Below are 25,335 nucleotides of genomic sequence, written 5' to 3'. Positions count from 1 at the left end.
TGGATTTTCAGAAATGAAAGAATAACAGAAATGGTAAAATACCTGGGTACATATAAAAGACAAAATTTCCTGGAAATATTTATGACTATTTAAAGCAAAATTAAAACATTGTTTCGTGGGGTTTATAATTATGTACCTATAATACATGTGACAATATTAGCCTAAAGGCAGGATAAGAGATGAATGGACCCAAATTAATATATTTTGAATTAAAAAAAAATTTTAAAGCCCAGCGATTAATCTTATGACCACTATTATAAATTCTTGATCAGCTATATTGTTTATATCTGTTTTGATCAATTATTTAGCTGTCATTTTTTCCAGGAATTTCTTTCGAGGAGAATTCTTCTGTTCTGTCATTTTGGCCAGTCTTCTGTCCCTCACATGTTTTAAAAGCTTGTTATGTGTCCTGAACCTGTGAGCACTACTGTATTAAAGAGGGGTCATACACTGTCTAGGGCCTGGACCTTCAAGAGGTGGTTTTTTTTGTTTTTTTTGTTTTTTTTTTTTTTTTGGAGTGTGTTACTTGCTCTCTGTTGTTGTGACCCTGGTTGCTTTATGTCCCTACTCGTAGTGATGTTTTGGACCCTCTACCAGGTGTGCTTTGATTTGTTCATTGAAGTAGCCCTGTGGGCTGCCAGGTTGTCCTTGTAGGCCCCAGGAACCATCTCTGTCACTCTGTAGCCCAGACTCTTGGAATTCAAAGTACTCCGGCATCTAGACTGCTGTGTTTGAGGGACAAGGGAACTTCAGGTCCTTTATTTTTCTGACATGTCGGATCTCCTCTCAGCCAATTTTTTTTTAATTTTTAAAAAAGTGTTTATTTATTTTTGAGACAGAGAGAGACATACCACGAGCAGGGGAGGGATAGAGAGGGAGGGAGACACAGAATCTGGAGTAGGCTCCAGGCTCTGAGCTGTAAGCACAGAGCCCGACGTGGGGCTCAAACTCACGAACCACAAGATCATGACCTGAGCTGAAGTCGGATGCTTAACCAACTGAGCCACCCAGGCATCCCTACAATATATTTTGAATTAGAGCAATATTTGTTAAAATCCAACCCAGTGGGTATCCTAACAGCTACAGTCCCTAAGGGGAGCTGAGCAAAAGCCAGGCTTGGGACAGGATAGAAATGATTTGTAAGGATTCAATAATACATTCCTTCAGCTGTGGAAATCTGGCTAAGCTTGTGGTGAAACTTAATCGGAGTAGCAGGGACAAAAGCCTTATTGTTTATGGAAGCCTATGAATCCAAATTGGCAATTGGCATTGTAAACAGCTTTGGATCAAAGAACAACATGTCAAGATTCATGTTACCACAGTTATTTGCACCTGTATTAATCATCTATTGCTGCAGTTATGCTACTGTCTTTGGGAGGACAGTAGCATTTGGGAGGTCCCCTAAATCACCTCTAGCTTCCATGATTCACTAGGAGGACTCACAGGACTCAGAATATAGGTGTACTCATGCTACAATTTATTACAAAGCACAATTAGCAAAGGTAAAAGGTACTTGAGGTGAAGTTCAGTAGAAACCAGGCTCAAGCTTCTAAAAGCCCTCACTCAGGAGTTACACAGAATGCATGTAATTACTCCAGCAACGAGCTGTGACAACACATATCAAATGTTGCCAACCAGGCAACGTCTGAGAAATGGCACCCTGGCTTTTTATTGGGAAGTAGTCATGAAGGCAGTCTCTGCCTAGCACCTACCAAAATCCCAGACTCCCAGAAGGAAAGCAGGTTCCAGCATAAACCGTATCATTTGTACAGAGTTTAAATAGAATAAATCATTTTTTAAATATTTATTTATTATTTATTTTTGACAGAGGGAGAGAAAGAGTGTGAGTGGGGGAGGGGCAGAGAGACAGCAAGACAGAGAATCCAAAGCAGGCTCCTCACCATCAGCACAAAGCCAGATGTGGGGCTCGAACCCACAAACCATGAGATCGTGACCTGAGCTGAAGTTAGATGCTTAACTGACTGAGCCACCCAGGTGTCCCAGAATGAATCATTCTTATCAGTTAATGGTAGCAACCAAATCCAAGTTCCCAGAAGCCAGCCAAGGGCCAACCTTGTAAGCAGTCCTTTTCAAGGATAGCATTTTAAGTCTGCTATGTTAACTGTTTTCGGGACAATTACATAACTAATGACTATAAAAGTCTCAGTATCTTATAACAACTAACACTGCTTTCTCTCAGTTAGCTGTAGGGGGTAGCCATGGTAGACTCAAGTAGACTTCAGGCTTTGTATTAGGTTCAGATCTGCTTCACAAATCATAGTTCCAGGAATGGTGGCTCCCTGCAGGCATGTTCTTCTCATGTCAGGTAGCAGAAATACAAGAGAGCAAGCTAAATCAGGCAAACACTTTTAAGGTCTCTACTTAAAGCATACCTCTTAACATTCCATCAGCCAAAGTAAGTCATACAGTTAAAACCAACATTAGAGGGATGAGAAAATATCCTTCATCTACTCTAGTGGGGAGAACTGAAATGTCACATGGCAAAAGATGTGAATGTACAAATCCCTTACAGAGAGGGCCTAAATAATTGGAAAAAATAACCTAAGCTACCACAGTAGGGATCTAGGGACCTCACAAAACTCAGAGGGCAAATGAGATTGGAAGCATCACCTTATCATTTTTGAAAATGATATTTCTTGGTTTGTTCGTTAGTTTATTGAAATACCTATACCCAAAAGAGACTTGAAGCTGACAAGAAAAAATGTGCAATTTTAGTAATATTCTACGCAAGTTCTTTAGCGATATAATAATCAAATAATAAAAGCTAACATTAATGAGTGCTTACTATGTCAAGAGTGTCACATGCATTATTCCATTTAATCCTTGGTTGATACCATCATTATTTCCATTTTATAGATAAGGAAACAGAGGCCTAGAGATTTTCCCAAGGTCGTAAAGCTTGTAAGTGGTGAAGCCAGATTTGAATGCATGCAGCCTACATCCAGAGATTGTGTTTTTAGCCATTGTATTTTAAGTGTGTGCCAGACTGTGACGTTTCAATATTGGACTACAAAAGTGTGCCAAAGTTGTGGAAGCACCACCAAATCTGCACATGAGTCACATGGGCTCATAGAGCTAAGGTTTAATTTGTCAAGAAAAGAAAATCTTTATCCTCCTCAACTAAAATACCAAGAAAACCTGACTCTTTCCCGTAGAAATATATCAACATACCGTAGTTCAACTGTTTCATTTCCATGTTATTTAAATTCAAACATTTCTTGTCTTTGAAGAACTGCTACATGAATACATTTCATTGCTCAAAATAACTGCAAAGTTTCTAAGCAACCTTGAATTTCTACTTTCTAGACTAAAGTATCTGCTACACGTACCATCTCCTGTGACACTGTAAAGGCCATGTTTTCAGTCAACAAAACTAATCACAAGAGAAAACAATTAGAAAAATCTTCCATTTTCATTAAACAAGTACATTCAAGACTGTTAAATGAGTAATTGAACAACTAAGAAGTTTCTCTTTTATGAAGCAAGAATTCTGTAATGCAGATATACTTGTATCACTCCAGAATTTTTGGTCCTTCCCTCCATAGTTAGAGGGAAGTGCATTTTAATTACAGATATTCATTTCCCACTTTTTTTCTGAGATTAATAAATAATGAAAGTACCGTAGTATGCATCTGAAATCACTAAGGACATAATGTTCAAAGGCATACTCCTGCAATGAGCAATGGTCTGCCAACCATCTCATTTGAAGATGAGTAAATGTTATTGTAGGAACTAAAGTCTTGGGTATCTCTGATAAAATAGATTTAAGCACCCACTGTAGGGGCATCTGGGTGGCTCAGTCGGTTAAGCGTTGGACTCTTGATTCAGCTCAGGTCATGATCTTATGGTTCGTGAGTTTGAGCCCAGTGGCAGGTTCTGGGCTGACAGCGTGGAGCCTGCTTGGAATTCTCTCTCTCTCTCTCTCTCTCTCTCTCTCTCTGCCCCTCTCTGCTCATGTTCTTGTGTTCTCTCTCTCAAAATAAATAAATATACATTAAAAAAAAAAAGAACCCACTGTAGGGAACTTATTATTCTTTAAAATTCCTCAGTGGATCTTTTTTTTTTTAAGTTTATTTATTTTGAGAAAGAGAGAGAGAGAGACAGAACATGGGGGAGGGGCAGAGAGAGAGGGAGAGACAGGAGGAATTCCAAGCAGGCTCCTCACTGCCAGCACAGAGCCCGACATGGGGCTCAAACTCATGAACCACAAGATCATGACCTGAGCTGAAATCAGGAGTCAGATGCTTAACCTACTGAGCCACCCAGGTGCCCCCACTGTAGGGAATTTAGAGGGTTACTAAAAACATAAAACATTACCTAGATGTACTCAGCCTATAAAACACAAGATACACACAAGAGAACATTTTTATCCTCGAAGACACAATTACCCAAATTAGACGAAAAATTGGAAGTAGAAAGAAAAACAAAAAGGACAAGGCCAAATGCCATATTTGAAGACAAGTTTGAAAAAGCACAGAGGAATACCTACCTTAGTCCAGACATGAACAATGAAGAGATGTGGACTATATTTGTCCACGATGACCTGGGTGTTTGGAACTAAGGGATGGTTATTCAGTGAAAGAAGAAGGTGCTTAGTTCGAGTGTTTTTTATTTTGTTTATAACAAATCCTCACTTTCTCTGTTAGTTTTCCAAGAGCTCTGCCACTTAGCTAAAAATAATGATTACCTTGGTTTATAAAAAATACAAAATCAGAGCTCTAAATGGATTTGTGAGATTTTCCAGAAGAGAGAACAATGATACAGTGGAAAGCAGGAACTGTTGGCAGATTTCCACTTAAAGCCAAATTTCAAAAATTTTAATGGAAAAAGAATGTCCTTAATTTTCTAAGTATAAATTATTTATATTATCACATCAAATTGTTTATATAATCTAATTTTAACAAACAATTTTCCCCATGGGAAATATTTTAATATTCATAGAATAATTTTAATAAAATTAAAATTTCACTCTTAAGAATATTAATTACTATATGAATCCTGTGTGGACTCAAGAGTAAATGGCAAACTCTATTTTTCAGTTATCACTTGAGAACTTTACACTAGAATACTATTTACTGTTAATGAAGATTTGAAAGAAAAGAAGTAATTTCTTAGCATAAACTCAGCTTCAATATAATTAACAAAGTAACATATTTATTCATAAAAATCCATGAAAAAACTTAATATGTTAAATGTATCAGAAGTCTTTCTTTTAAGGGATAGCACTTTTCAGAAAAACTCCTGCACAAGGTAATGTGTTCCCCTCAAGACATCACAGCCAAAACCTAAGCATGGGAAAGTTCCTTAGAGGACATCCAGGCATCCAGGATTCCTGCTACAGCATTTCTAACAAGTAAATTTCCAGAGCCTGTATGAATCTTTCTAATAACTGGGAGGTGGGGTCTACTATCCACGGTCCAGCCTATTCTAGTGCAGGGGAGCTGTGACTATAGTAAAGTTCTTCCTGCTGATGAGTAGAATCTATGTTCTTAAAATTTCAACCTACCTGGTATAAAATTAATACCACTGGTTATATAAAGTTCTAGCATCCATAAAGCACCTCAAATTCCAATTCTTTTGTTCCCTAGTTGGAAGTAGCTAAGAATAGCATAGAAGTTCTATCACTCTAGGACTTGCGGAAGGAAGGGTACAAGAGGGTAGAGGTGTGACAGAGCAATGTAAAAGGGGACAGAAGACAACGAAATATTTGGTTCACAAGGATATTTTATGTCAGATTCAGTGACAAACATGGATATAATCCAAGACTACAAAATACAAAAGATTATCTATGGGTGTACGTGGTGTACGTGTAAGTATTTTTGTTTGTATATATATGAGTATATGTAGATGCATGTGTGTATATATGTTTAATACATGTGCATGAGTGCATGAGTATATATATAGTTGACCCTTGAACAACAGGGGTTTGAACTGTGCAGGTCTGCTTATAAACAAGGATTTTTTTAGGTAAGTACAGTACACTCACTATTGTAAATGTCTTTTCCTTATGATTTTCTTAATAACATTTTCTTTTTTCTAGACTACTTTATTGTAAGACTACAGCATATAATACATATAACATACAAAATATGTGTTAATCGACTATTAATGTTATTGGCAAGGTTTCAGTCAACAGTAAGCTATTAGAAGTTAAGTTTTCGGGGAGTCAGTAGTTACATGCAAATTTTTGACTGCATGGGGGTCGGCGCTCCCCCACTCCCATTATTCAAGGATCAACTGCATATACGTATATGGCATATGCATGTATGTGTATGTGTGTGCATGTGTGCGTGCATATGAATATGTATGTATAAAATGCCAAGTCAGCCAATAGAAAAATCTGCAAACTATGTTCAATAATGGAAATGCAAACGTGGGTTTTTAGGGTATTATTTTCAACAACATAGAATTCACACAGCTACTAAACATGGCAGGAGTTATTAACAGACCAGAGAGGATGAAGGGAATTCAACAAACTTATGTTTATTTCACGGTTTGAGAAATATTATTTTGAAACATCTGAGTCATGGAATGTGAAACTTATTATCTAGATATTTGGTATGAAGTAGATGAAGAAGTTCTCAACCAGTAAATCAAAATCAACCAGTAGATCACTATGTCAGTCTCTTTCTGCAAGTGCTAACAAAGCTGATATCATGGGAGGGTAAGGGCCAGCAAAGCCACACCTTCCCGGGTGCAGCTCAGGGTCCACCGTTACAGGCCTTGTCTGCACTCTACCTATGCTATGCTTCAGGGAGCCAGCCAGCAACAGTTCCTCACAGGGGTCTGGGTTGCCCTGAGGTGAACACAGCCCCCACTGACAGGACACTCAATTATTAAAAGAGAATTCAAATACGTCCATTAGATCTCAAGATAAGGAAGAGAATAAACACAGAGAACATACATAGAACATACATTTTGTTTCACACAAACATAGAAACAGAAGAAGAAAGGGTTTGGGTAAATCGTTAGGATATTAAATTGTTACTAAATTTTACTCACCAAAAAGAATAAAATGCTACTCAGATCTAATATGGCAAAATGATGAAGCTACATAAACAGTTTCAGTTAATCATAAAATTGGAAACAGATCATTGGATAATGTAATATATCTTTTTCTAGGTAACACATAAACCCATTCCAAATTGTATAGCCTGGTAAAGCACAAAAATTACTACTTTTGACCCATGGGCCAAATATCACACACCATCTGTTTTTGTAAATAAAGTTTTGTTGCCACATGGCCCCCCTCATTCATTTGCTGTCTGTCTATTTTCATGCTAAAACATCGGAGTTGAGAAGTTGTGACACAGACTATTATGGCCCACAAAGCCTAAAATATTTACTCTCTGTTCCTTCATGGGAACAGTTTGCAGACCCCTGCCCTACATAATTACAAATCTTAAAATAAACATGTAGGTCACACTGCTAAACCATGACAGTCTCAAGGGAGGAAAGAACTTCACTTGCTTTATCATGTAGGCCCTTCCTTACAGACCAACAACAAAAAAGAATTGCAAAAACTGTTCCAAGGGTTGTGAGGGTATTTTACAGTTTGGAGAAATGAAGTAATTGCTCTTCCTACTTGCTGTGTTGGTTCCTACCTGTTTTTCCTCCTCTTCATCTGAAGTGCTACTGGTGTTCTGGACATTTCTGCTGGGTCTGCTGGGTTGGTAACCTTTCAACTTTTCTTGAATGGACCAGTTTTTCTCTGGATGTGTTGTGTCTTCCTCATCACTTTCTGGGTTATTTTTCCATTGTTTCATCATTTCTAACACATTGGTTGGTCTTGCTGAAGAAAGTATGTTGCCCTAATATTAACAATGAATTTTTGGTGTTATAAACCATTTAGAAAATTGAGATTTTTACATCTTTTAGTAATATATTTCCCCAAAGCCAGTAAATTGCATGGAAAAACTATAATGCTGAATAAATAGCAAAACTTTTGATGCCCTTTGGAGCATACTTCCTGCACTGACATGGCTCGTACCTCTTGACTGATCTCATGTACAACCCGTTAGGGTTCGGAGGTGGGGCAAGACCCCCTTCTAGAGCTATTTGTAAAAACTAACAGGGAAATGCAAAGAATGAAAAAAACTTGCCCCAAGTCTAGTGGGTCCAACACTAAGGACAAGTTTATATAATATCAAAATGTCTAGGTAGAAATGCTAAATTCAATTGAGTAAACACTGTGAAACAGCCTCAAAATTGTATTATCTCATGCCATTTCATGGAGAGACACTTTGTTATCAGCAGATCTTATTTAAAAATTTGTTTAATGTTTATTTATTTTTGAGAGACAGAGAGAGACAGAGCGTGAGTGGGGGAGGGGCAGAGAGATGGAGACACAGAATCCGAAGCAGGCTCCAGGCTCTGAGCTGTCAGCACAAAGCCCAACGTGGGGCTCAAACTCATGGACTGCGAGATCATGACCTGAGCCAAAGTCAGCCACTTAACCGCCTGAGCCACCTAGGAGCCCCTCAGCAGATCTTATTTTAAAATGGATTTTGTCTGTATTTGCATTGGACATTTTTGCTTTTGGGGTTTCTTTATTGTCATTTCAAATAATGTACAATACAATAAACAACAACAAAAAACAAAAACAAAAAATATCACTGTGTCCAATAATATAGATATTTGATTTTTGATTTAAAAGCTTTTATTTGAGGGGCACCTGGGTGGCTCAGTCGGTTGAGCGTCCGACTTCGGCTCAGGTCATGATCTCGCGGTCCATGAGTTCGAGCCCCGCGTCGGGCTCTGTGCTGACAGCTTGGAGCCTGGAGCCTGTTTCAGATTCTGTGTCTCCCTCTCTCTGACCCTCCCCCATTCATGCTCTGTCTCTCTCTGTCTCAAAAATAAATAAACGTCTAAAAAATTTTTTAAATAAAATAAAAGATAAAATAAAATAAATAAAAGCTTTTATTTGACTGGAAGATTTCAATATGATGTGGTCATTTGAGTATAACTAATTCAGCACACTGCTTTTATCTCAGATGTGACTATCCCATATCAAAGTTGACTGTTTTATATTAACAATATTTTTCTCAAATATAATATTCCACTTCGTGCCAAGAAATACATGAATGTAGTCTCAAATGGCTCCCGCTAGAGTAGGAATGCCTTAAATATTTTTGCTCCTAACTCAGACTAGTAGAGAAAGTTTAGACAAGTTTGGATCACATTTGGATTAAAATGGGAAATTCAGGTGTGGGCACAGCTATGGAGTGATTCTGCATTAACTTGGTATGTGGGTGGATGGAAGCATCAGTGACACCAAATACTATGAAACAGGGCAGTGTAAGGGCAGCCATCTGAGCACACTGTTGAGGATTTGTAGAGTTTAACAGATTTGTGGTTAAAAACACAAACACATTAAGTATGGAATGGTAACAATGAAATGAGGATCATTATGCAATTAATTCCCCATGATCCTTCTATTTCATCCTGTTTTAAGAAGTTCTATATTCTTACCACTTTCTTAGCATCCTGCTTTTGATAAAACACTACCCATAGCATCCTCTACCCGTTCACTCCCAGAATTCCTTCACCACGCCTTCTGCCAACCCATAGCCTACATTTCCTCCAAGGCTCAATTTGAGTCATCTCTAGTCAAGCATCCCAGAACTTCAAAAGATGTTGTCATCTTAAATTCAGATGAAGTATAGAAGGAGTCTCAGTAAAAGAGTTGGGATTGTCTACAATGGTAGAGTCTCTGATCTCTCATCTGAATGAGTTCTGACCTCCAGGGCTCTGCCAACAGCCCTGTTTGATCCCTATAATCCATCTAGCTTCTATTACAACTTCCTGGTTTCATCCTGATCTTTAGCCCCAATTTTCACATAATTACAATATCAGCTCCTCGAATGCTAGTAGACAAAACTCTGCCTCAACTTGATTCTTTCACTAGCAGACAGACAATCTGATATTATCTATGTCTGTATTTCCAGTCCTCAATTGCCCTTCCCTGATAAACTTTCTGTAAGGTAACTCTTTAGATACTATGGTAATCACAAAGGCTGCTCATCTAACATTCCTTTCTTCTAGACATGTTGTAGACCTCTGCCTCTCTTCCTCTTCTGGGATATGACCATGTGAATTGTTTTGGCCAGTGAAATGTTATTGGAAATAGTATATATAACCTCTGGGTGGAAAATGTAAAAGATGGTGTGCAACGTATCATATCCCCAATTCCTTCATGAGTAACTACAGAAGCAGAGAGATGGAGCCTCCCTCAGCCTGGATCCCTGAGTGAGGGCAAAGTAAAACAAAGCCTCCTCCTCTCCTCCCAGCCAATGTGCGATGGAAGACATCAAGGACGCTGAGATTTGGGGGTCATTTGTTACCACAGGATAATTTAGCCTGTCCTGATATAAATAGCAAATTAAACATTTGCATTCTGTAAGTCACTTCCAAAAAGCCTTAGAAAGAATGAGCCCATGGTACAACCAGCATACCCAACAAAACTGTAATGACTACAGAAGTCATATCCAATTAGCACCATGTGATAGCCCATTTATTCAGACAGTCCTTGCTTTGCACAGTCCTGATGTGTATGAATTTCAATCATCATGACTTAGTTAAATACTATCAGTCACCCAACAACACAGTTCAAACTGCAGTCACCATGGTATACTAACACTAATTACATGAAGTTCAAACTTCACTGCTAGCTCTTCAATCCACAATCTCCATGTAAATTACAGATGTGCATTGTGATCAGTGACGGATCATGTCACTTCTTTCCCAGTCTGTCGTGACAGGACACTGGGCATTTGCTATTCAGTTCACACACAAGCAGCAAAGCATGCAGTTGTGTTGCCTCCTTGCCTCCCAGTGAACTTGACAGCTAAGAAGAAGGTGTAGCAAATAAATGAAAGGGGATCAGGCTGGAAGTGGAATCTGAATCAAATGTCAGTGGAGCAATAGCAGAAGCAGCTGACCTTGGAAGCATGGACACTGCCACCATTTGAGAGAACCTAGCCATGCAACCCAAGGAACTTGGTGAAGGCAAACTTATAAACATAAATGGGAGGAAAGTGGTGTGCAGAAACAACGCAGGTGCCCCAGAGACTGTGCAAAGAAGGTGACATTTAAAGAATTTTCAGAGAAAATTTATGACATTGAAAGCACAAATGATAAAAAGTTGGAAGTTGACCCAAACTTAGAAAATTGTATTATAACTCACCAAAATATAAAAAGATGCTTCCCTCTGTATTGTATTATATTCAAGCAGGAGAAGGTAAGCACTGTTTAAGCTAATTTTGATAAGTTTTTTATTAAAAAATATATACTTTAATTCTGATATTTCTAATGTTTTAAACTCCAATGCACTAAAAAATCGGTTTATCTCTCGTTTCTTTTTCTAAGTATTATAACCAACAGTTTTCAATGTTTAACAAAAAATTTTAAAGTGCATGGAGCAATCCTAATTTTCCCCAATGATTATTAACATCACTTTGCTCTTTCAACCTGCATTGTTGTTTTTATGGTCCTGTGCTACTATACAAACCAAGGATTCCCTGGATTATTTTGAATCTGCATCTCCGGCAATCTTTCAAATGCTTGGTTCACATATACATATGCATAAGAGCTTGATGACTGACACTCTAAATGCCTAAAGTAGAGCGCTTTTGCACTCAAAGAAATGACCCTATTTCTCATTTCAAAGAGGCTGTGGAGAAAAGAAAGGATTCAGGATAGGACATTATTCCCTCTGAAACATGCTACTTGGAAATCTCTAACTCCTTGTTTCTGACATTCATATGTGATACCAAACAGGGCACAAATAGTGATACTGACTCCAGACTTTCCCTGTTGTCTACAGTCCAGTCAATAACTTACTAGACTACCTTCTTCTTGCTTGCTAGCAGTTGGAGGAGGAATTGCATCGCATTCTTGGACTGACCGATGATTAAGTGACCCAGGGCTATGTGTCATGAGCCTTCTAGGGTCAATCGAAACTACAAATGAACCAACCACCCAAAACAAAGATGGGTGGAATTATTAGGGCAGACACTGTAGATTGTGTAGATTTTACCATCAGGACACTACCCTCTGAATTTCCTTTACTGGCTTGGGGAATCAGGGGTCAGACACTGAACTCATCAACTATGAAATAGTAAGAGGCAAGAAGGCGGCAGTAACAGACCAATAATCTGAGGCTTTCAAAAGTAGAACACCAACCTTTTGGTTACTAAATTTCCACTTGTTTAACTAACAGATGGCTGAGGCTATTTTACTTTGAAAAATGGAAAATGAACACCCATGGAGAAGAAGCGTTGGCAAAAACTGAGATTTGGATTTAAAACCTTAGTATTAAATGAAGACCACAAATGGAGACCCAAACATATGCCCTCATCTAACATACTTCTCAAGGACGGCAAATCTAAGTATTTGGTAAACAATAAGTATGCAACGAGTATTTTTAAATGAATGAATGAACAATATTCATGAGCTGGGGTGAGGTGATACGAAACATAAAATTGGCAAAGCTAAAAGAAAACATTCGAGGTCTTTAGCTTTTGGTCATCATTCTATTTCTTGTAAATAGCCAGAACTCGTCATTTTGTGATGTTCCTAACAATATATATGTATTCTTAATTGAGTATAGTTGATACCTAGGAATAAATTTTTTCAATAGGAAAGTGGAATAGTCACTTTATTAAAAACCATAGAAGAATGTTCAACTTCACAAAATTAATAAAACCCAAATCAAAACAATGAGATGCCAATTTTCACTTAACAGATGGACATAAGTTTAAGTTTGACAATACTCTGTATTGGTAGGGGCGTGGGAAAACAGGGTTTCTCATCTACTTGCTTTTTTTATTGGATCACATAGGAAATCAAAAGGGAATTTATTTGTTTAATTTAAATTTTAGTTAACATACAGTGCAATATTGGTTTCATGAGTAGAATTCACTGATTCATCACTTATCTACAACACCCAGTGCTTATCACAACTGCCCTCCTGAGTAGGGGTACCTGGGTGACTCAGCTGAGCATCTGACTTCGGCTCAGGTCATGATCTCACGGTTTGTGAGTTTCAGCACCGTGTCAGGCTCTGTGCTGACAGCTCAGAGCCTGGAGCCTCTTCGGATTCTGTGTCTCCGTCTCTCTCTGCCCCTCCCCCACTCATGCTCTGTCTCTCTGTCTCTCTCTCTCTCTAAAAATAAACATTAAAAAATTAAAAAACAAAAGACAAAATGAAACAAAAAACACAAAAAACCCACAAATGCCTTCCTGAGTACCCATCATCCATCTAGCCCACCCTCCACCTTCATTTACTTGAGCTTTTTATGGGAGGGTAAATTAGCAATAGCTCATCAAAATAGATAATTCACATTCTCTCTGACCAGTAATTCCACTGTTAAGAATTTATCCTATAGATATGATAATACAGTATGCATATCTACAGCATAGATATAATACAGTACATGATAATACAGTAAATATACATTTATAAGAACATTTGTTGCACCACTGTTTGTAACAGAAACAGTCTGAAACAACTTAAATGTTCCATATTCATATTCATAGTGGACTATTTAGAAAATAATAGTGTCCATAGTTTGGGATATAATGCTGCTTTTTAAAAAATAAGGAAATCTTTCCAAGATATATTAGATAGAAAAGAATAGCATGCATAATATGAACTTGCTTGTGTAAGGTATGTATATATATGTAATTATATAGAATTTTTTTAAAAGAATGCATAGAGACTTAACAATGGCTATCTTTAGTAAGAGGGAATGAGGGGGATGGAGGAAGAAAGTTACTTTTCCTTTTTTGTTTACCATTTAAATCACTTACCATGGATAATCCTAACTATTACCTTTATACAAGTAGTAATTAATGTAAATTACAGCAAGAAAAGCAATAATGTAAATTGCAGATACCAACATGAACTCTAGCACCCAGCAAAATCACCAAACTCGTCCTCATGGGTCTCGATGAGCCCAAGGCAGCAGCATACCAAGGTAATAATGACCACTGAAGTAAGCAACTGTGTGCCACTTTACAATTTTCCTAAAAGTCATCTCAGTGATTTTCTTTTACACGTGCAGCAACTATACAAATATACAAGGTTTAGTGCTGATATTCTTATTCTTCAGGGGAAAGCAGCCTGAGAAAGTTAGTAATTTACCCTATGCCAGAAGTGTATTTCCAATTGCCTGCCAAGAATTTCTAGCTAGAGGTGTTGTGGAGCCTTCAATAGCGTATTGTATATTTGAAAGTTGCTAAGACAGTAGACCTTAAAAGTTCCCATCACAAGAAAAAAATTGTAACTATGTGAGCTGATGGATGTTTTAACTAAACTTATTGTGGTAATCATTGACAATATATACATATGTGAAATCATTATGTTGTACACCTGAAATTTATATAATATTATACATCATTTATATCTCAGTAAATCTGGAAAAATAAAAACAAACTCGATATATTCCAAACCAACATTCTTCAAACTGTGTACACCTGGCTGTACATGAAGACTTTCAAAGGGATGTGTAGGCAGGGATAGTCTGTGGGGAATCTATTTCAAGACCCCCAATTTCCAATGATCTATTCTTTTCCAAAAGATTGGCAGTAATCTTTTCTATGTTCTTTTTCTTAAGTCAGCTTCTTCCAATTCTCATTATTGTATATATATTTGTGTGTCACAGAATGCTCATTTATCTAAAATATATAACAAACTCCTATAAATCAATAAGTTAAAGACCTAAAACCAAATAGAAAGATGGAGGGAAAAAGCTTGAATAGATGTTTCACAAAAGAAGATTTAAAAAAGAAGAAGATATCGAAAAGGCCAACAAGCACAATTAAAGTGGTTAATTTCATTTGTCATTCAGGAAGTGCAGAATAATTAAGGAATCTACTCCTGAAATCATTGTTTCACTATATGCTAACTAATTTGGATGTAAATTTTAAAAAATAAAAAATAAAAAAAAAACACACTCTCTCTCTGTCTCTCTCAAAATAAATAAATGAACTTAAAAAAAAACACACAATGAGATGCTATTACATATCTTCCAGAGTATCTAAGTTAAAAATATTGACAAAATAAGCACTGGAGAAGATGAGGAGCAAAACTAGAACTCACACATTGCTGGTGAGTGGTAAGCCCACTCTGAAAAAGGGAACAATGGAATTTTCTAGTTGGGGATAGAAATGTTCTATATTTTGTTTTGGGTGGTAGTTACACAGATACATACATATATAAAAATTCATCAGGCTATATACTTAAAATCAGTGTATTTTGTAGTTAAGTAGATTATGTCTTAACAAAGCTATGATGAATTTAAAGATCAATTTCATAGCTTCACAGATATTACTTCATGTAGTTTAATCATTTTTACTAATATATATTATTCCATTGTTAGACCATACCACAATGTATTCATTCACCAAACTGCCTTTGGGCTGATTTTGGGATTTTGCTCCTATATACACTTCTATATTCCTGGTATATAAGTGCAAGAGTTCCTCTTGGGTATATTCTTAAGAGTGAAATTTCTTGGTTGTAGAGTATGTGAATGGTTAGCTTTATAGGATGGTGTCAGACCCTTCTTCCTTTGTACCAATAAATACTCTCACCAGCAATGATTAAGGGATACACTTTATCTACATCCTTTCCAACTCCTAATATTGTCAGATTTCTTAATTTTTGGTTTATCTCACTGAAGTCTCAATTTGTATTTCCCTATCACTAATGCAATTGAATATCTTATCAAATGTTCATTAGCCAAATGTGGGTCATCTGTCATGAAATGCCTGGTCCTGTCTTTTGCCCATTTTCTACTAGGTTGTTTGCCCTCTCTGTATTGATTTGTAAGAGTTATCTAAATTTCATGATATTAACCCTTTGTTGGTTATTTGGGTTACAAAAAGCCTTCTCCTAGTTTATAACCTGTTAACTTCACCTACAGTATTATTTTATGAACAGAAAAGTTCTGAAGATTAATATTTGTCAAGTTTATCCATGATTTCTTTTATGTTAGTGCCTTTGTTATCTTGCTAATAATATCCTTTCCTATACCCTCCAAGGCGCCCAAATTTTTCTTCTATATTTTCTGCTAAAAGTTTCAAAGTTTTAGTGTTTCATATTTAAGTCTTAGATTCATTTGGAGCTGATTTTTGTCTATGATGTGAGATAGGATGTGAGATAGGAAAAATGGATAGGTTATCCACTTTTTTTTCATATGGATAACCATTTATTCCAGCTCCATTTATTGAACAGTTTCTCTTTTTCCCACCAATCTGCCATATGACCACCGTCATAAAAGTCCCAGGTGTCCGGTTCCATGTATATTTGAAAATATTTGTATAACTCCTTTCATTTGAATGATAATTTGGGTGGATACAAAATTCAAAGTTAAAGTTCTTTGTCTTTTGTTTTTTAAGTTTATTTATTTATTTTGAGAGATATAGAGATAGCACAAGTCGGGGAGGGGCAGAGGGAGAGGGAGACAAGAGAATCCCACGCAGGCTCTGTACCATCAGCCCAGAGCCTGACGCGGGGCTCGAACTCACAAAATCATGAGATCATGACCTGAACCAAAATCAAGTCTGATGCTTAACAGACTGAGCCACCCAGGTGCCCCAAAGTTCTTTGTGTTTTAATATATTTAGAATATTACTCGATTTATGCGCATATCCAATGTTGCTCCCCAAAAGTACGATGTCAATGTGATTCTTGCCCTTTTTCATATGATTTGCTATTTCTCTCTGGGAGTTTTTAGAGTTTTTTCTTTGTTTTTGATGTTCTTAAATTTCATTATGGCTCTTTTGTCAGTTCTTCCTTATCTCTCCTATTTAGGATTCTTCCATTTGTTGAAATCTGAAATCTTTCTTTTTTCTTTAATGCCGATTATTTTATCTCTATTATTTCTGTAAAGATTTTCTCCTCCTCCTTTTTCACTTTTCCTGTCAAATTCCTATTATATGAATTTGGGCACTTTTACTTTTAACTCCACATAACTTTTTTTCTCTCTCTCTCTTTTTTTTTTTTTTTTTTTGTATGTTCAATTTGTGTATCTTCCTGCTTCCTTCTGTAAAGTTCTATAATCTGATCATCTAGTTTTTAAATTCATTCTTCAGCTGCACTCATTTCACTATTAATTATATAATTGCATTCTATATTTCAACTATTATACTTAAATGGTTCTACTTGGTTCTGTTTTATTATTTCATATACTTGCTTCATATTATTAACATCTTCCCTTATCTCTTTTAGTATGCTCACTTTGTTGATTTTCAAATTTTGGACTGCCTATTCAAAACTCTCCTAATGGTGTCTGAAACTTGGTCTGTGATCTCATCTTCCCCAGGGAATACTTGTCCTTGGGAGGACAGTGTATGGTTCTAAGGCCAAATCCAGGTCCTCAGCCCAGGAGTTTAAGGAAAAGTAGGGGTAAGAACCCTAAGCACCAAAAACATGCCCCCTCCAAGCTATTCCTCAGTCCAGGGCTTCATCCTTATCAATCTTCTCCCAGGAGAAATGACCTTAGGTACTCCTAAAAGTATAACCTTGTATCGTTGACACTTTCCCCCTTCATTTTACTTGAATTTTGCACAGTATTTGACTCTCTTTAGCAGTCCTTTCTTGAAAACTTTTCTGGATTTTTATATTACCCTGGCCTGGTTTTTCTCTTGTCTCTGAGTATCTTATGTTTGTGAACTGCCTTCCAGGGTCTAAATTTCTTTTCTCATCCTTCAGATATTGGCATTCCATACTCATTCCTCTTGTCTCCTCTCTATATATACTTTCTCTAGATGGCTCTCAGGTCTCTCTCCAGCACACACTGTTCTGCTAAGATCTAGCTCCACCTCTCACTCCACCTGCATGGACACATCCATGGCTTTTCAAAGTTTATATGTTCCAAAGTGAAAATCATCTCTTCCCCCACCTCAACTTTCTCACTGTCCCGTATTCTCTATTATCCATCAAATTTCTAAATCAAGAAAATCGTTCACCTCTGTATGCTACCTGTCATTCTTCAAGGGGAAATGGGTCAGAAAATGTTGGTTACCTATTTAAAAGTTATTCCTGACTTTTTTCTTGATAAGAGTACTCTGACTTCTTTTTTTGTTTGTTTGTTTGTTTATTTGTTTGTTTGGATGTGTCTAGATCAAAAGGATAAGTTATAGGTTTCTTCAGTCTTGGCCATCCCATTCATTTTTGCCAGATAGTCATTTTCACATCCTCTCCTAGACCTAGGAATGGCCCATGTGATTCACTTTGGGCCAGTGAGAAATAATGAGAATTTATCTGGGTGCCATCTTGATAAAGTTTTTTCCTTGGTAAAACTGGAGAAATGTATACTATGTCTTTGTCCCCTTTTTTCCTTCTTGAGATACTGTCATGTGAGAAGGTGATGCTTGGACTGTGGCAGCCATCTTGCTACTGTTGGAGAAAAGTCTTAGGATGAAGGCTGGTCCGATAAAGATGGAGGCACACAAAAATGGTATAGTGTCTGTGAGTTGTACTGTGCCCAAGTGGAGGACTCCAGAAAGCTACTGGCAGCATAAGTGTATCCAAAGAACTGAGAGGGGCGCCTGGGTGGCGCAGTCGTTAAGCATCCGACTTCAGCCAGGTCACGATCTCGCGGTCCGTGAGTTCGAGCCCCGCGTCAGGCTCTGGGCTGATGGCTCGGAGCCTGGAGCCTGTTTCCGATTCTGTGTCTCCCTCTCTCTCTGCCCCTCCCCCGTTCATGCTCTGTCTCTCTCTGTCCCCAAAATAAATAAACGTTGAAAAAAAAAATCAAAGAACTGAGAAAGATTAACAAGTTAAAGTATCAATGCTTTCTAGCCTTGGTAGGCATATTCAATTCTGTGCACCAAAATGTAAGGGAAGGAAAACAACTTGGTGGAGAGGCATAAAGAAAATTAAATGGCTAGAAAGGAAAGCCTGCTAAAACACTGAAATATTAGCAACTATTTGTTAAAAAATAAAATCTTAAAGCCTTAAAAAAATAAATAAAAGTATAACCCACCAGTCCTGGAGCTTGGAGTTCAATGCGTAAGGAGTCAATGCTGAACACCAGTCACTTCCCACCCATTTTCTTCAGCTTCTCACTCAAAACAGGGCTTTAGTGCTGCTTTGATTTTATTGCTTAAGACCTCTGTGAGGGGACAGGTATCACTGTCCCAAGGCAAAGGAAGAGAAGCAAAATGGGAACTTGGATTTTTTTTGTCTTCCTATTTTAACTTCCTATCCTGGCTCCTGGCTGCCGCCTCACCAATCGTACACACCAGCTCCAAATGAACCCTTTATTTTCCCAAGAATTTCTCATAGTATTCTCTGTAATCTTGTATCATGAGGTTTTTCTCTAAAGTTACTCTAGGTTTAATCTTCAGAGAAGATGCAGTGTTCTGTGCTAATTCAGCATCTTGGGAAGGAACAGAGCCTTTTGGAAGTGGCCTCTCTCTGGGTGGTTTTTGACAATTAACTCAAACATTCAAAGAACTGAGTGACACTGCTATGTCAAAACTCCTTCCGGGACACCTGGGTGGCTCAGTCAGTTAAGTGTCTGACTTTGGCTCAGGTCATGATCTTGTGGTTCATGAGTTTGAGCCCTGCATTGGGCTCTGTGCTGACAGTTTAGAGCCTGGAATCTGCTTCAGATTCTGTGTCTCCCTCTCCCCCTACCCCTCTCCCACTTGCACTCTGTCTCTCTCTCTTAAAAATAAATAAACATTTTTAAAAAATTAAACACACACACACACACACACACACTCCTTCCATTCCCATCTATTTATTTATGTAAGGTCCTTGGTGCCTATATCTTTAAAAACTAAAACAACAATACAATTGGTGCTGAATGCTGTCTCTAACAGTAAGTAATATTCAATCATGGATGCATAAACAGTTTGGGGGAAAAATGCAGCTTTATCCATCCACTAAAGAGATGCATTTCCAATATAATTTTACTTGTGATGCTTAATAATTTTAACAAATTATAATTATGTTCTCTTGATCAATTATGTATTAATAAACATAATGACAAATCATTGTTAAATAATTTTTAAACATTTAAAGGTTTAAAATTTTTAAAACTTAAAATCGCAGGGAATAAAAACAAAGTATTAAATATGTATTTGAACCTTTTTTTGGGAAAAAGAGACAAATGATAGGATGATTAATAAAAACTTTTCAAGTAAAAATACATATAAGGATAAAATTCTGTGAAAGAAGTGGAATAGAAATACAAATTCAAAGGAAAGAATGAATAACCTAAAGTTTCTGTTATAAAAGAGTTCATAAGTTTTTACAAATGGGTAAGATGAATATCCTATACATGTAAAAAACAGTATTAGTTTTGTTTTTAATTGTCAGTATTTGGAAAACATTATAGCCTTTGAAATTAAATTTATGATGAAAAATTTTTAAGCTTGGCCTACAAAGGTCTTCAGAGATTCACAGTTTTTAAATATTGTTGGAATCACTCAAGCATAAAAGTTTGAATATACAATTCCAAAAAACGCCTCATTCTTTTTCCAATCTACGAAACCAGCAATTCTCCTAGACTTTCTTTTTGTCTTACACCACTTTCCCAGTCACCTGAAAAAGTTTTCATTCCTTGTACTCTTTTACCTAACATTCATACTTACTTGAAAACTTGTGCTGATTTTCTTCCCAATGTCTGATTTTTCCTCTCCTCTCTGTTCCATTCTTTTTGCCCAAGTTCCGATCTTCATCATCTCACCCACATCCTATTTCGGTGCTCCAACTGCTGCTTGCCCCAAGCAAACCACACCACGCACTGTTGCCAGATTATTCTTCCTGAAGTTCTGTCTCGCCAGGAATCCATCTACTAGCCCACTAACTGATGGAGCTGGCCTGTGAGGAGTCTCAGACGCTTGGCTACTTGTCCCCGACCTGCTCCAGTGCCCATCCTGTTTCCATTCAGACCCTGATCCTCATTTGATCTCCCCACCAAGATCCTGCTTCTGCCTTTTAGCCAAGTTCCCTCAAGACCTTCAACTCAAATGTATTCCTAGGGCTTTTCCAGCTTCTTACTATCTCAGGCAGGACACTCCATTAGAAGAGGCATTCTCCCCTCAGAATCTAGACCACAGACCTCATCCAAGTCCACCCAAACTACCCTACAAGGGTCAGAGGGACAAAGAAGAAACTCACATAGGTTCAGCTGTGATCAGAGTACTTCATTGCCTTCCATTAGCAACCCATTGTCAAATAAGCTGAAAATAAAGCCTTCTCCAGGTAAGTCAAGGTCTAGAGCAAAACAGTTCTCACCTGCCTTCATGGCTTAATTTCCCCCTACTTCCCTACATGTCTTCTACGGTTCTAGAAAAACAGAATTACTACTATATTTCATATTCTCTGAACATAGTACACATTTTTTTCTGTCTCTATTTCTTTGTAAAGTTCTTCCTATCCTGAATCCCCTTCCTTCTTACCATGACTGTAACATTAATTTCTACTTTCACCTATTCTTTCAGAGCCAGATCACATATTACCTTCACTTTAAATAGTTTCCATAATCTGCTAAAGGGAATCTTAGCTCTCTTCTTAAAAATCTAGTACTACCACTACATTATATAGCACCACATTACTACATCATATGTTTTATCTTACCATATTATATAATATTATACAGCACTATGTTGTATAGTACATAAAGAATACATGCTATTATATACTATGTGTAATATATACACATACATACACATTATTATATATTCATTCACTGTCTGTATTTTTGTTTTAAACCCTTTACTAGGTTGCGGGCAACCTGTGGGCAGGGACTGTGCCAGACTCATCCCTATGTCCTCCACAGCACATAGTAGTATTCAATAAATATTTATTGAATTATTAAGTGTATATCAATCATTGCATATTGAATAAATCCCCAAGGCTCCTGGCTCATGGGTTCCTTTGTAACATAATTTTCATAAAAACCTTCATTAAATAGGGCCCCAACATATTCATACACATAAGGTAATTCACAATTTAAGAATAACTAAATATAGTAAAATAAAGGTAAGAGTCTTAACATATTGGGATGAAAATATACAGTAGAGAAAAAATGCCCAACAATCAGGCATCAGAAAAGTTTCACTCTCTTACGTAGAGTGTGTATGTTAAGGCTAAAGGTCAAAAGCTGATGACCAAAACCTGGATAACAGCTTGTAAATTAATGAACAAGGGTCTTGTTCACACACTAGAAAAAACATTTTAAAATTAGCCCCCACACTTTGATGACAAGGGCCTTCACAAAGTGTGACCATAAAGCAAAAGTACACTGTTCTTTGTGGTAAATTACTCAAGGTGAGAGGCTGCATTCTATTTATCTTTGTACCCCTATAATGGCTGACGGATTAAAATCCAAAGATACTTGTTAAAATCAATAAAGACATTTAAATGACTGCTGTGCCATTTTAAAAAAGCCACCTTGCAAGACTGATGCACTACAACAATAATTTCCTTCATTTCAAAGAGTATACGTTGTTCTCAACTATCTATGACAGCAAGTTAAAACTTTTTTAGACTGGGATTCACGTCCTGTCACAATTTTCTTTCCTTTTTTAAAAGTTCATTTCCCACTTCTTTCCTTCAAGCATTTTATCTGCCAGTCAAATTGAACTTCCTTATTTTACACTTGCTTGCCTCTATACCTCTGGTCATTTGGCAATTTCTCATGTCATTTATTATTTTCTTCCCTGTATTGTATCTTACACATAGTTTGTCTCCCTTACCAGATTCTAAGTTCCTTATATCAGATTATCTATCCTTAATTATATTTTTATATATCTTTATATATCTTCAATTATATTTTATTACCTAGCCTAACATGCTAGACACACACACACACACACACACACACACACACACACACGCACACACTTGGTCAAAGGAATTACTGAATGTATGAAGAATACCAACAGGGCTCAAATCTGGAAACTACTTTATGACAAGCCATAGAATAAAATGTTTCCTTAAATTATAGCTGGGTTCTTAAATATAAGTAGGCATTAAAAATACCTTGGAAACGTGTTAAACATGCAAATTCTTGGTGTTAGTTATCAGAAGGGGGCTTGAAGGAATACCAAGTGGCAACTGTAATTACCTAATAAGAAGGAGTAAACTTCTGAACCACTGTTGAGAGTAAAGAGAACAGAAAGGAAGAAACAGACACAAGAGGATCCCAGGCACACTCCTGGCAGTAGGAGCCATCATCAAACTCTTCCTTTGTAGGAAAAGCATTTCTTGGCTGGTTTTCCTTACATCTAATCTTTGACTTTTGAAATCAGGATGACAAATGTATTTATTTTAAGTTCCATTCACTTAAATGTACATAGAGAAACCATGACTATTTTTCTCAGAATACTTTTCAGATATATACCATATTTCAAAATGCACAATACATAGGCTGAACCATAAAAACTTTTTATCCAATAAAGCCCTTTGAAAAAATGTCTCTACATGTTAGATATTGCAAAAGATAAGCTCTGCTTATAAAGCAGCCAGGTACTGAGAGAAGTAACGTATTCTTTTTAGATTATTTCAAACAGAGGATATGAATTATAGGAAGACTTCAAGTAGCTAAGAAGAAAAGAGTCTTTTTGCCTTTCAGAAGTTTATGAAATGCCCATATTCCAAACTTCATACACTGAACTCCTTAGGGTAGTCTGATATAGTACACGCTATCTGTCACTTCTCTACCCATTTGGCAAAGACTACATAGAGACAAATGTTACAGAGGCTCAAAAATGGAGACTTCTGGAAAAATGACCAAAGCCAGAAATAAAGTTGTACTAATTAGAAAACAAATAATTAAATGGCCAAACCCGAATGTTGTGTGATGCTGAAAAGAGATAGATTTCTAAGGCACACCATCTGTTTTACAGTTTTTGATTTTGCTGTACTACAAATCTACTCAGAACAGTTTTGCCATGATCTAGCTGCTAGCTCATTTGCACAATTACTTCAGGCCAGAAAAACTTATTGCACAGAAGCATTTCAGAGATCAACACATTCATAGAAGAGGGCAGATAGAAATCAGCTTTCAGTGAAGACTAGTTTCTGAGCCCTTGAAGGAAAAAAAAATATTATTCAAAAAAATGATTACAAATTGCCAAAGGAAAATGAGAGAATTGAAGGGAACAGTGACATCACTATAAATTTCTGATACATATCTAAACTGACCTGGGTCACCACCAACCCCTCTGTTGGCCAGTCTAATGGAAACTCATCTCGCCTTGACCTCTCAGCAGCATTTACCTGGGAGCTAAGCTCTCACTTTGTCAATCCTCTCACTTAACTTCTCTGGCACCACTCTCACGATTTTCTCCTCTTCTTACCTGCTATCCCTCCATAGCCCCCACTGCTAGCTGCTCCTCTTCTGAATGCTGTAGTGTCTCATAGCAGGGTGCTGGGGCCTCTTCTCTTTTCTATCTGTATCTTCTTACCAATTTATCTCTTCAGCCCGATGACTTTACATGGCATCTATATACTCATGATTCCCAAACTTCTATCTCCAGCTTGGACTTCCCCAGCTCCAGACTCACATATCCAATGATCTATTTAATATTTCCACCTGGATGCTAGGTGTCTCAAGCTTTGCACATCTAATATGGAACTCTTGAGTCACCATCCTCCCCGCAGGAAAAAGAAATCTGGAAGTCATCCTTGACTCCTCCCTTAACCTCTTTCCTCATCTAATCCACCACCAAGTCCTGTCAATTATACCTAAAAAACATGTCACATGTATTTCTCTCCAACTCTATTGCTACCACCCTGTCCAAGCCACCATCACTTTGCGACAATACCACTGCAAGGTACATATATCATGTATCTCCAGTACCTAGCACAGTGTCTAGCAAATAATAGATGTACAATAATTTCTTCATAGATGAATACTGCTTAGCAATATTTCCTACGTGTATTTAGAAATCTCCAATCTCAGTTCTTAAAACATTTTCTGAAATACCTACAGGCTTGCTCATTTATTGAATCATTCACTCATTCAGCAATTATTAGTTGGTCTTAGGCTCAACAACGTATTTTGCAGTGTCTTCAAGATGGCAGAAGTTTGTTTCCAGTTTTTATGAAAATCTCTGGAGATGGGCAGTCAAAGGCTGGCATGGCAGCTCTGTGAACTAAGAGCCCTGACTCCTTGCATCTTATTGCTTTGCCATCCTCAGTTTATGGATTCCACTTTATGGTCTAATGTGGCTAGTCAAACAAAGAAGATGGGTATGAGGAATGCCATACTCTTTCCATTTAAGGACATTTCCCAACAATTGCTCCTACTTCCCCCAACATGATAACTAACAAAAACTGGGGAT

General features: G+C 37.2%; 1 protein-coding gene across 10 annotated transcripts in view; it reads right to left on the bottom strand.

Annotated features, from left to right (window-relative positions):
- Positions 1–25,335, bottom strand: part of STK33 (serine/threonine kinase 33) — a 166,795-nt gene that overhangs the window by 11,323 nt on the left and 130,137 nt on the right. For 9 of the 10 annotated variants that reach the window (XM_027073211.2, XM_053203507.1, XM_027073212.2 and 6 more), the window contains one exon: positions 7,626–7,832. The exons of the other annotated variant lie outside the window; for it this stretch is intronic. In XM_027073211.2, the coding sequence (XP_026929012.2) occupies positions 7,626–7,832 (207 nt within the window). The remainder of the gene's footprint in view (positions 1–7,625; positions 7,833–25,335) is intronic. 10 annotated transcript variants of the gene reach the window in all.

This window comes from Acinonyx jubatus, chromosome D1 (genome assembly GCF_027475565.1).
Source record: "Acinonyx jubatus isolate Ajub_Pintada_27869175 chromosome D1, VMU_Ajub_asm_v1.0, whole genome shotgun sequence".
Lineage (NCBI taxonomy): Eukaryota > Metazoa > Chordata > Mammalia > Carnivora > Felidae > Acinonyx > Acinonyx jubatus.
The sequence above is the reverse complement of the archived record's forward strand: the minus strand, read 5'-3'. Positions and strand labels throughout refer to the sequence as shown.